Source organism: Mya arenaria, chromosome 15, assembly GCF_026914265.1.
Source record: "Mya arenaria isolate MELC-2E11 chromosome 15, ASM2691426v1".
NCBI classification, from domain to species: domain Eukaryota; kingdom Metazoa; phylum Mollusca; class Bivalvia; order Myida; family Myidae; genus Mya; species Mya arenaria.
The window spans coordinates 43,348,354-43,362,080 of record NC_069136.1 but is presented as its reverse complement, the minus strand read 5'-3'; the positions used below and the strand labels follow the sequence as shown (position 1 = coordinate 43,362,080).

General features: G+C 33.6%; 1 protein-coding gene across 2 annotated transcripts in view; it reads right to left on the bottom strand.

The window, feature by feature from the left end:
• The window catches only part of LOC128220218 (demethylmenaquinone methyltransferase-like), a 35,485-nt gene extending 23,103 nt beyond the window's left edge, over nt 1-12,382 (bottom strand). For both annotated transcript variants that reach the window (XR_008258730.1, XM_052928513.1), the window contains exons 1-4: nt 12,062-12,382; nt 4,870-5,017; nt 3,901-3,983; nt 1,291-1,836 (exon numbers count right to left, since the gene is read on the bottom strand). Coding sequence is in view for 1 of the 2 variants with exons in the window: in XM_052928513.1 (XP_052784473.1) it covers nt 1,324-1,836; nt 3,901-3,983; nt 4,870-5,017; nt 12,062-12,244 (927 nt within the window). In the remaining variant the exon portion in view is untranslated. The remainder of the gene's footprint in view (nt 1-1,290; nt 1,837-3,900; nt 3,984-4,869; nt 5,018-12,061) is intronic.
• Between the last annotated feature and the right edge of the window lie 1,345 nt (nt 12,383-13,727).

Here is a 13,727-nt window from a genome sequence, read left to right as displayed (position 1 = left end):
GTATAACTGCTGTTGATTATTACTGTTGTCAATGTAACAGTGGATTATTACTGGTGTCAATGTAACAGTGGATTATTACTGCTGTCAATGTAACAGTGGGTTATTACTGTTGTCAATGTAACAGTGGATTATTACTGCTGTCAATGTGACAGTTGATTATTACTGTTGTCAATGTGACAGTTGATTATTACTGCTGTCAATGTAACAGTGGATTATTACTGTTGTCAATGTAACAGTGGGTTATTACTGTTGTCAATGTAACAGTGGGTTATTACTGTTGTCAATGTAACAGTGGATTATTACTGTTGTCAATGTTACAGTGGATGATTACTGTTGTCAATGTATTAGTGGATGATTACTCTTGTCAATGACACTATGAATTATTACTGTTGTCACTGTAACAGTGGCAATAAGTAAAATATATTGTGGACACTGAACGGAACAGAACAGAACTTTTATTAGGCATAAACGTTTACATGTTCGTAGTCAAATGCATATATATTCACTCTAGGCGGCTATATAAAACATTACTGGCATTTATGTTGAATGAAAAGAGCATAATTTCAAGAAAAAATATAAATATAGCTATTCAAAAAATTATCGCAACAATAAATCTTATGAAAGCACTTTTGCGTTTTTCAGTGGCAATATAAACAAATTTAGCAAGTCTTCAACAACGCTGCGTTTTTAGAACTTAACAAATTACATTTTTTCTTAGATGGCTTATGACAATAATATCGTTTTAAGCACTTTTGTCTTATATCTGTACAAAAGGAATTACAAAAATAAAATGGTTCATTTTCAATCATATTCATATTGCAATATTTACATTTTCTATCTTGCCTAGGTATATTTCTAAATCTGTAATTTAGTATTGCACTATATTCCAGCCAATCAGGGGCGCTAGATCTTTAAAATGTTTCGTTTCTTAGTTGTGAAGAATAGTTACTTATTTTTGAAGATGACTCATCAGGATTAAGTACATTACTATAACAGCGCATGCGCATATAGCCACGTCTAGTGTTTACATAATTATGCAAAGGCGCAATTTCAATGTCAACGCTGATTTAAATGACGTCACAATATATTGAATTGATTGACAAGTCTTTTTGACAGACGCACGGCTTAATTTTAAAGCTGAAGCAATTTGGGAGGGGCTAACAATAAGTCGGTTAGAATTTATTAAGTATTTTCTTCGTAAATAAGAAACCCCGGTCGGTTCGCTGTGCCCCGCTTCCAAAGTTACTTATTCACGAAGAAATATTTTGATAAACGCTAACGTATACATACTGATATCCTCGAATATCCCTTCTCAATGTGCGTTCATTGCGCCTGTCCCTCATTATCCTTTCGCTGGCAGACAAAAAATGTGGCGATGCCAAGCTCATTGGTTGAATCGTTTTCTGCTAACCATTCTTTCCACTTTCCATTTTGGTACAGAGTGTGCACTTTATCTTGAATTGCAGTTAGCTCCTCCTCGGTCGCTAAGTCAAAGCAACATGCACTATTAATCCATGCTTGATCAACATAACCTTCAGAGTTGACCATTCCCTCGTAGCTCATAAATCCAGCGCCGATGACTGTAAATTTCTGAACGCATTTCAGGTTCGCTCTGGTAAACATAATTTCAAAATCACTTGCACTCGGGAAATATTCACATAGCCTTTGGCATAGTTCTGGACACACTTTACAGAACCAATAACGGGAAAACGTGCTAAAAAATGAAGTGGTAATGACAATGGTACCATTTTTAGTCAGTACTCTGTTGGCTTCCTCTAACATCTTCACTGCGTTTTGGTATGTTTTGTCACCTGCACAGTCAAGGTGGGGTAATACCTGCATATAAAGCACATGAATTGTAAGGAATGGTTATGGTACTTCATCAAAGGAAAAAAGGCAGACCGTGCCTCTTTAGGGGAATAATAATTCTCCTCATTTTACATATACCTTTGAATGTATTCGTTTACAGCAGAATAAGAAATTCAGTCGAAGCCCGTTAGCTTTATATCCAAGGGATTGGCCAAAATACTTCGAGTCTCGCAAATATCGACCCAAGCAGGAATGCTTACAAGGAGTAAAGAAATTGGTTCTTTACATCAAGTTCGTGCCAACGAAGAAATCGAGCCAAGCGATATCCAGCCAACGGATTTCGACGTTATATCTTTGATTTAAATTTAAGAAAGAATAAGAAAGTAATTATTTTTGGTAGCATCTACTGTGAATAGGCATATATATATATAACGGTTATATGTGTGTGTGTTTGTGTGTGTGTGTGTGTGTGTGTGTGTGTGTGCGTGCGTGCGTGCATGCGTGCATGCGTGCGCGTGTGTGTTTGCGTGCATGTGTGCGTGCCAGCGTGATTGTGTACCTGCGTGCGTGCGTGTGTGTGTGTTTTAAGTGTTTGCATATGCATGATATATACTGTCAGTCAATAAAAACGCACCACTAGAGTATAGAAGAGAAATGTTTTTGACTAAGAATTGTTTTTCTTGTTGTTGTTTTAATCTAACTCATAACGAACGTCAAATTCCTTTCGTTTACCTTAAAGACATCAGTGTCGTCAGTATCAATCATAAAAAAACACGGAGTTTGGCGTATCTTGTTTATTTTTTTAAAGTTGAAAAAACAGTAAAATTCTAAATATAAGCAATTCCTATAAAAAACCTTATAACAACCAAAAACCGATATATTGGTATTCTGGCTCACATGAGATGAACGCCATGAAGACGCCAGCGTTGCAGGGAAAACCTTATCGTATGGATCCAAAACTCGATTCAATTTCTTAAACAAGCTCATTTCCTTTTTAATAGGATCAAACTTAGGTTTTTTGTTTTTAAGTTGGTATAAACTGCATTGTTTACGATACTTATTCGGAGTGTTGACTTACTGAAGGAAATAATTTAAAATTGTTATTGTAGACTATGCTTTGTTTTTAACAGTATGTATTGTAATACATTCTATACATACAACATAACATATACAAGTAACGGATCGTTGAGAAAGCCTCAGGCTTATATGGAACCCCTGGCCTTGCTACATGTATGAACAATCGTATGAATTGATGAAATCCAGTGAAAAGCGTTTATATACTGTATAGAATGAAACCTAAATAATAAATTTCAAAAACGGTAATCATTGTCTAAATCTTGCTAGAAACATATTAATTACAAATAATTTTACATGCCATAGACGAAAAAGATGAATATAATGTTACTAAATACTGTTTTAAGTATAAATATAGTTACCATATAGGTTTAACAAACTATCTAAGAATCATTTTACTTGTTTTAGCACATTAAAGCTATACAGTATCGATGTATTGAGTTTTTTTTAATCGATCTTTGATTTTGAAGTTACGTGAGTGGGCAATTTATGATCGGTGGTGATATGTTAAAACAGAAAGCGAGATAGAAAATAACGAGAAGAAAACGGAGAGTGAAAGTATCTATGCTTTGGTTGATTACAACAAGTTATTTGGCTAATTAAACTGTTTGATGCTTTAATCTGATGGCTTAAGGTATGTCGAGAAATTTGGACCTGGTGTTTACAATACGTCAAAGGACAGCACATTGGCTTGCTCATTTCTGCACAACCGGCAGACAGTGTGTGTATACCACGTGATAAATTACGTCATATATGCTTGATTCTTGATTTGATTTTTTTATCTTTAAATGGTGCGTTTTCAATATGTGTCAGCATACCTCACAGCATTCAGTAGAATTACACCGAAACGATCGTTGTTGAGTGGTAAACGAATGACAAAAACTTTTTTACCATGTTGTTAATAAATAGCTTTAGTTCATATAGACAAGTTATCAAAATGTAACACCCTACAACTATGTACTTATATTTTTTACATTTTGTAAATTGCGTGTTTTAATGCATATCAATATACTTTACCGCAGTCAGAAGAATCACATCAAAGCAATCGCTGTTGAATGGCAAAGGAGGTGCCTTGATCGTTTCCAAACATTGTACACGTCCTATAGCAGAAGGAAAGAAGGAACATGAATATATAGACTATTAGAGCTTACATATTGTCAGTGTCTTTGCTTATTGAAAGAAAGTGTTAATGCACGCACAGAAAGTCTTAGGACTGCAAACTCCGAAGAACTACTTTTTTCGTGTCCGGTTTTAGAACAATTTTGTGTCAATGCGCTCTATGATTAGCAAAATGACGTCGAAACCATAAAAAACAGATTGGTAGAAATGCGGCCCGAATACGAATTCTTACTAGTTCGACTATTTAAGTGCTGTACTCTTCTAGCTGGACGTTTTAATTTTAGCAGAATATAACTATTATTAGATCGCTATATGTTACAGATAAGTGTTCTTTAACATTATAGAAGTTCTGGAAGAAAGCATTTAAAGTTTTACCCAGACATATCAAGAAATTACCAGTCATTACCCTGAAGCACAATTATTATTTATGGTGTAATGTTGATAGCACTTTTATGAGATAAGAAACAATATGATTGGACCTATAACTACTTCCAGGTTGTATCAATTGCTTTGCTCATGTTTCAGATATTATAACTTGCCAGCTACACAAGATATTTTTCATTTATTAGAATAAAAGCTTATAGTGTATCCTCGCCCAATGTAGACCCTAGCGCTCTTGGCCATATGCCAACACACAATTCGCTTTTTAAATTTTACAAACATTGATGTTATCCTCCTCATTTCCATTGTTCAAATAAAAATCACAACACTCACATACTTGCCCTCAGAGAGTCGTTCAGTGCATTCGCGCTTTGATTAGCATTGCATTAATTATAACAAGTATTATTTAAAATTATGCCAAAATAAACAAATCAGTAAAAATAAATTGATAAAATATACAGTACATAACGTTTCATAAACTGTTACCTTGCTCAATTTCATTGGCCAGTTTATATTTTGCCGCGTTCAGCATATCAGGTGAGGCATCAATCAACGATATTCTACCGACTCCGAGATCCAGCATCTCCTTAGCGTACTGACCAGTGCCGCAGCCAATGTCAAGAATGTGTAGATCCTATGTGAAATATACTGATCACCATTAGTAACAAAAGTGTTTATGTTTTCTACCACTAATACTTCTTTAGCTCATATAATACTCTAACCACCGCATTATTCTGCTACTGCTACTACTGCTGCTGCTGCTATATTTGTCATATTTAGTATTAATTATTTTTATACTAGATCACTTGTGTCATAGTTCGTTATGATGCACACGATATCTGCAACTTCAGGCCGCATAAAGGGTCTAACTGACGTAAAGTATCCCTACGCTGTATTTTGATTAGATGTCCGTTAGCGAATTTGAACATGGCCAAGAAGTTCCGAATGCGAATTTGAATAAATAAAAGTAATCGATTAAATGATAAACAACGGTCAATCAAGTCATGCAAAATTTGACATGTCAACTCCCGGATGCGGATAATGTGAATTTTATACGTGTTCAATTGAAGGTATATATCAAAAAGGCCGCCCACGGAATGATTATCACCGTCATACGGATTTAATAACATCATACTGTGGGTAGCATGTATAAATTGACACGAAATATTATTATTATTTCGTTGGATCCCGATTAAATATGTGTCAAATCAAACTTATTTCATTTTTTTCGCAAACGGAATAAGACATTTCCAATATGCGCATAATTATTCATGAAGCCTAAATGAAAACTTATGTGAAAAAACTACAGAAACAAGCTCAGTAGCCATTATTTCAAACATAAGTCACATTTCATGGCACTGGCTAAACGCCAACGACATAGAACAAAAAAATCACAGACCAGAAACATGGAAAACAGCACAATACTCCACAAACAACACAGTGCATAAGTACTATGTAATAAAACTAGAAATGTTCATCAAGAATCGTTAGGTTCAGCCTTGCAAGGGTCAGTAAAATGTAAATTTACTGGGGTTTTTAACCAGTATGTATGAAGCCGAATGTATTAATATGTGCATAGCACCTAGATTATGAAAGTGATGTATGTTTACTGGCGCCTTGAAAAGTCTTCGGAAACATTTTCAGTGTAAGTACATATTTACTTCATACATTTAACACAGACATTGGGATACACCATCGCCATTAGTTAAACGGTCTTGACAGCTAAATTTGGAACTATCTGTTAAAAATGAAAGGTGTTCTGCTTCAAACAGGGCTAAATATTGTTAAACAAGCCTGGAGGGCATTTCAGAATGACTTACCAGGCGATGTCAAACCAGTAATCATCTTGGCTTGTGATTGGATCATTGGCTTGTGTTTTCAGATTAAGGGTACCAGGGTGCGCAGTTGACAAATTTACTCCCACCCAACAGTGATTATCCCTACTTTGACAGGTGATCCTTTAGTAAGGGCAATCCGACCTAAAGTAGAAGTTTTGAATCAAATCAAATTTTATTTTCAATCAGTATGACGTAACGAAGAAACATTATCTATGAATTATAGTTATTGACCGATTACAGTATTTATAAGATATAATTGGCAACCAAATAAAACAAGGCATTGAAAACGGTAACCTGTATAAATAAATGCAAGTTAACATTACCCTTGTAAATTAACTCATTATTAATCATAATGGAATAATCTTTTTCGGTACAGTAAGACATATGTTAAATCGTTAACTGAATTTATAAAATAGAATTTTGGAAACAACTTGGAAAGAAACCTTTTGTGTTGAAAACTCAAAGTCATCTGAGAGTCAGATGTTATTGGTCCCTGTTCCAGCTGTTAGGTAAACAAAACATTCGTTTTTATGAAACTAAAGTATACAACCACATATCTTAAATAAATCTTTGTTTACTTCTTTTCTTCATGATAAATACTATGCTTTATACAATTTTAATGAATTATCATAATTAATTTGATAACCATTTTGTTTCTTGGTAATGTAGTTATATCCAAATTAAATGAAATGCAAAAATGCCGTCGCAAGCAAAATGAAGGTTAATACATTTTATGACCATATTTACAGAGTCAGATTTTTAATGAGGGATTGGCTCCTATTGTCCAAGAAATGTATCACACAATGGTAAAACAATGATATACAGTAATTTAATTCATGGTTATATCAATTACTGATAAATAGGTTTCTTTGAATAGAATGAAACACTTTTTTTAAAAAATCCTGACAATTCGGAATTACCTAAACTACACAATGTACTTAAAAGCATTTGCGACAATGATAAAAGTTTACATTTTATGCACATTAAAGATTCTCCTTTTTTCTTTATGTAAACTATCTGCAAGAATGACATAGACTGTGTGAATCTTAAGGTTTCATCCACGTATAAGGGTGAAAGTTATTTGTAAAGATGATACTTAGTGAGGTTTTCAGACAGCTCTCGAAATTATAGACACTTTATAAATGCAGTTTGAAACCTGGGTAATTAAAACACATCTTGGTCACAGACAATAACGATGAAAATATTTGATAAGACACAGTCATTATAAGAAGCGGTAATTCAATTAACAACAATTGAAGCTAATGCTGTTATTCGATAAAGAACAAAATCAAAACAGTACAAAGTACCCAAACTCCGAGCGAGAATACTGCGAGCGGAAAAAAGTGATCTTTATTTAGCGCAATATATCATTTATGTGACCTCAGATGTTAATAATTTTAATTATTACTCTAAATGTCAAATATTTGTGATTTAAAAAATTGTAAACGGACTTTCCTTGCCGCTAAACATATGAGAACAAGTCAATTCTTGTGTTTGAATTCTTTTCTGATGCATTAAAGTGGTACAAATTTCGAAATATAAATTAATTGCAAAATGTCATCAAAAAATTACACACAAATGTTCTGCCATATACAATAAATTATATTTCCTATTTTAAGTCTATTGAACATTTGACATTTACTATATAACGGTTACATGGAACGATGAATCCTTTTCGAGGATAAGATATTCTACTAAAGGTAACTTGGCTTGTCTTATTTTTTTAACTTTATTTCAGTGATAAGGAATAATTTTTATTTAATGCAGTTGTTTTCGTAGTTTAGGAAAATAAGTACAAAGCAAACAATGCATTACACTACTGCAGAAAAAAATGCATGTACATAAATTGTACTTTCCAGAGCAAGAACCGTTTGTTTATTCAATGTAAATGAGCAATCCCCTAACCTAGAAACTGCAGTGTGGCTTTACCAGTTGAGATGCCATTAAGACTTGAGTTTAACGTTGCTGCAGTTCCAGTCACATCTAAATAACAGTACTGTTGTAGCAGAATACAAGGAATTACTGTTGCGAAACTAAAGCTTTTTTAAATATACTTGGCCGGGTGTAAAGTAGCTGCCAATGTACTGCAACACGTTATACACGTTTTCTTTGTTTTGAATCAATACTGAGCACTCCAAATATCACGGTACCATTTAATTCATTGTGCCGGAAAAGAAAGCTACTGGATTCTACTTTCCACGTCTTCTTCGTGTATGACACGTTGGACCAGGAGGATCACGAACCTGCAACCTTTCGCACCCAATGAGGTACTGAGCTATCGGACCAGTTACAGACGACAATACAATTATGGTCAATCCAGTGTATTTATTGATCTTCGATGAATACAAATTAAGACAGGGAAAATAATTCTTCACTTTTCCAAAATATTTCCTTTGCATTTTGTATGCAGTCCGACATACATGTATATGTCCTTTACAAAGGTTGTTCAAATTATGGCCCTGTGGTCTAAAGCCCAAGGGGTGATAGGATTTCTATATTACTACATCTTTGACAATCATCTTCTCCGAAATCGCACAGACCTTTGATATAATGATGTAAAATATCATTAAGTGATGCTTTACTAAGTTTCTTTAAATAATGAATATTGGGTTGAATCTTGTCCCAGCCCCATGACCCTGATTTTTTCTATATACCTAAATACTTAAAGCTTTTAAATATGATCTTCTCCCAATCCGCAAGACGAAGACTTTTAATATTTTGAATATATACATGTAGCCTCATAATTTTAGTGTCTCTTTATCAATATTGTTTAAATCCTGTCCCTGTGGGTTCTTCTTTTTATACTGATGTAGTAAAGTCTTTGAAGATTTTCTTGACTGGAACCACAAGGGGTCTACCCTTGATGATTGATATGTAGCCTCCTGTGTAGATTTTTGATATGTCGCCTTCTTTAGTAGATTAAACTACCTTAAAACCAGTGACTTCCTTAGCAAAGGTATGACTTCTTTAGCAACAAATTCCTTCTTTATCAAGCAGCAACCTCCATAACAACAAATGGCTTTCTTAGCAACTAATATCTTAATCATCAGTTTTAGGAAGGGATGACTTTCGTCGCAACGATCTTCTTCCTTAGCAACCGATGACCTTCTTAGCAACAAATGTTTTCCTTACAAACCGCATCCATAGCAACCATTGATCTCCATTGAAACTTTTACTTTCTTAGCGACCACTTTCTTCTTTAGCATCTTAAGCCAACGACTTCCATAGCAACTACTTACTTCCTTACTTGCAACCTACTTCCATAGCAACCATGACTTCGTAGTTACAAATGACAACCTTTGCAGCTACGTTCATTCATCCCATCACCTCCTTAGTAACACCTTACTTCCTTCCAAAGACGTCCTTCGCAAACATGACAATCTTACAAACTCCCTTCATTCATAGCAATCAATGATTTAGTGTAGATATTTTATTGTTTATATCAACTTTCCAGGATCTAAGCCTCATTACATTTTTTTTTATTTAACGAAATTGACTCTCCGTTTAATAAAGACATGGTCAAATTCAGCACTCTTAAGATTAGTACTCTGATGAATGCATGTGTTTTGAGATATGTAAATATTTATGCGAAAAACAGAAACAAGCTCAGTAGCAAAAAGTTTAAACATAAACCCGGTTAAATGGCACTGGTTAAAGGCTAAAGACACAGAACACAAAATTACAAACAAGGAACATGGAACAACAGCACAAAACTCCACAAACATCACAGTGCATATATACTATATAAAGAAAACTAGGTTTGTTTATCGAGGATTGTTAGGTACCGCCTTGGAACGGTCACAAAACTGTAAATTTACTGGGGTTTAAACCAGTTTACGTGCACACTTTTATCCCAACAATTCTGAAGAAAGAAAACACGTAAAAGGTAAATCTTATCAAAGTATGCATTATCTTGAGGAAACTTTATAATAAAACAAATAATATTAAACTGATTGATAAACTCCAAGTACTTCAATGATTTGAAATCCCAACTCTATCTGCAGACTGAGGAATACAATTCAGAGTACCTAATGTAAAAACTTAAGACAAAGATACCATGCAGTCATTGTTTGAAACTATAAGCATCACACACAGTCTGCCATAGATAATGAATAGTTTAGAGCTATGTGATCATAGAGTATCATTGTACTAAAATTGGGAACAAATAAAGAAAACATTATTTCAAAATAAAAGCGACATATATTATCTCAACTTTTATTCCAAATGATTACCTAGGTAAAATATTGGAAGAAAATGACGTCACATGCCGGAACATTCCGAGCCAGCCAAAGACGGTTTTAAAGATATCATGAATCTGCAAAATTTTCATTAAATCAAAGGACTGAAAGTTTAGTTATGTAAAAATGCTATATATCAACCTTATAATTTGTTTCAGGAATTAATGTTAAAAAAGGCAATTACTCATCAAAATATTGCCTTTATATCCACGGTTGAAATAAAACCCAAGCAATTCATAAAGTCTATCTGCCCAACCACCTGCTGGAAACATTTTAAAACATCACCATAAAAATTGGGATGAGCAATATATCCTCCTTAACTTCGAGTTGCAGATCTAATTAGGATGCTCTTTTATTGGATGTATGAGATTTATTAAGTTGCAATTGTGAAGGGAATATCGATTTAATATCATATGTAAACACCTGATTATCCAAATTGAAAATATCATCAATATATCTAAAAGTGCTATTGAATTCATCAACAAGGGCGAGATCTCCAGGCAAAGACTATTTCAACATATATTCACTTTCATAATATTATAAAAAGAGGTCTGCAAGATGCATAATTGGCACCAATTGGAATGCCTATTGTTTGCTTATATAAACATGTACCGAAATTTAAAAAAAAATAACTATTTAGTACCAAATTTCAATGACATCTGTGCATGTCCAAATGATATATTTATCTGAGCGATCATAGGTAAAAAATGCTTTTTTATCATTAACTGCCATATGAGTAGATTTCTCCCTCGCAAAGTTTTTTCGATAAGAGAAATCAATTTGAGATTGCGGAGTTAATGTATGGATCGTTGGAAAGTCATAAGTATTAAGCACTGAGACCTTGTATCGTCTTCTTTCAAAATCATAAGAATTATTGATAGATCAAAAGAGATTAATTCGAGAATTCTCAAAAACTTTGCGACAGCACTTTTTCACATGAAATTTATAGCAGTTAATCAGGATGTTAGTAAAATTGAAACCTGCTTAGAAGAACAAGGAATGGAATTAAATATAAATCGTGATTTATATGGATTTTTATGCATTTAAGGTAACCAGTGTATTGCAGGAATGTTTTTATGATCATCATTGAACACAAATTGAAATTTAGCATAAGAATCAAATGAATATGATTTTTAATAACACTTTCTTTATCGAGTTGGCTAGGAATGCAAGTTCAAGAAGATTATAACTCTTCAATGATAATATTAAAGTGACGCTCTTATTTAAAATCAATACATACACATGTATAACAAACATACATTTTATGTGTTAAACCTTTTACTACTTACTAAATATTGCATTTATCGAAAATTATAATTACTGATAACAAGATTTTAACCGTGTTTTTAATAGCTGAAAAGGCAAACATAGTCTCATAAGGTATAAAAAATGTTTAATGTTCATTTCATTCAAATTAATCTCGCTATCCTTCATTAGAATCGTTTTTTTTTTCGACATTTATCCATCCTTTTTTGAATATCAAAACAGTAGTATTAATTGTGGAAAATCTTATTTGTGAGCAAGAGTGCATCTTTAACATAATATAAACGTCATACTATGATTATATTATAAGCAATCCTATGCGTTTTGTAAACAGCATACCTGTAAACGTTTTCCGGTGTACAACTGACTCATTCCGGCTATAAAATCCCTGCCGACTGGTATACGAAATTTGTCATAGTCGTCCGAAACCTTGCTAAAATCAGCCCATGTACTCGCACGGCATACTCCAGATTTAATACTGTTAATTATGCGTAAAGTCCAAATCATTTTTCTATAAAGCATTTCTAAAAAAAAACTTTATCAAAGCGATATGTTCAAGTACGATTGAGGTTCTTAACACGAAAGCACATATAAATGTTTACAATCAATCTAACTTAATCTGTGCTTGTCTGCACGTCCTATCTAATCTGTAGACAACAAATTATCATTGCCACTAAAGACGTAGTAGTTTAAAGACCACTGAGAGCAAGTTAGCAGCCAATAACAGCAGCCAATAAGTACTTTTACCACGAAACAAGAAATGTTAAAGGAATCTGCTATTACCTAGCAGCCAATAAGTAAACCTGCTACACAACAACAATGTTTCAATGAAAAATATCATCAATGTAAATGGTGAATATAAATAAAGCAAGCTAAATAGTAATCACAATTTACGGTACCTGGTATGTACAAACAAAAGTAAACCATAAATATTTACTACATAACACCTGGGAGTAGGATTTAAATGGATCTATTTTTGGACCCAGATTACATACATTTATATTATTACATCAGCTTTTTAAAATATTATATTTTTATATTTGGTCTTTGGTTTATAATCTAAAACACCCACTATTTGAAGTAACAATATGTGTAATATGTAAACGCGTTCTCGTAAGATTTGATACCGAAATGTTTAAGCAACCATTTGAGTCGCACTTTTGGCAAAAGGGTGATGCTGTGACCCAAACAGGGATACTGATATTCATGTAAAAAGGACACTAAAAGCTCCTTAACACATAATGGTTCAACAAAAACTACAAACTACGCGTTGTATTTGCACATATCGCATATCCCCGCGAGTTTATTTTACCGCGGACGTTATTTTGTTAATTCAATTTTCACTTAAAGAATGAATTGCGGGGTTGATGTCATTATCGGGGCATGAACGCAATTTGGCTGGTCTATGAGTGTGGAGTCAGAGGACTCCACGCGTACTTTGACCAGCCCAATTGCGTTCATATCCCCGATAATGATATCAACCCCGCAATTCATTCCTTATATTTACACCAATAGTTCATTTTTTATTCAAGAAACGTTAAAAAATACTTCGTTTTATTTCGGATTACCTTTCAGTAATCCTTTCTTGCCCATTCTGTAAATAGGACGACCCGACTGTTCCCGGAAACATTTTGTTATCAAATGACCTCACAATAACGCGGGAAAAGATCAACCACTTGAAATCACTTTTAAACGTAAAATTGAAACACTTTTGGCAACAAAACGTTTAAAATATAATAACTTAGCACTTTCTAAAATGTTGATTTATATTTTACGGGACCTGCAAACACAATACAAACAATAACAATATCAATAGTTTTCATGTATATTGTTATGCGATGAATTGTGATCCGAACATATCCGAAGATGTTGCGTTCATCGATTGATGGACGCAATTGCCGAAAGGCAGTTCATTTAAGGAATGGAAGTTGAGGTGTAAATATTTAATATTACGCCACGATTGAAGCATAATGTCCACTGCGTTCATTCCTATATTTTTTTCCCG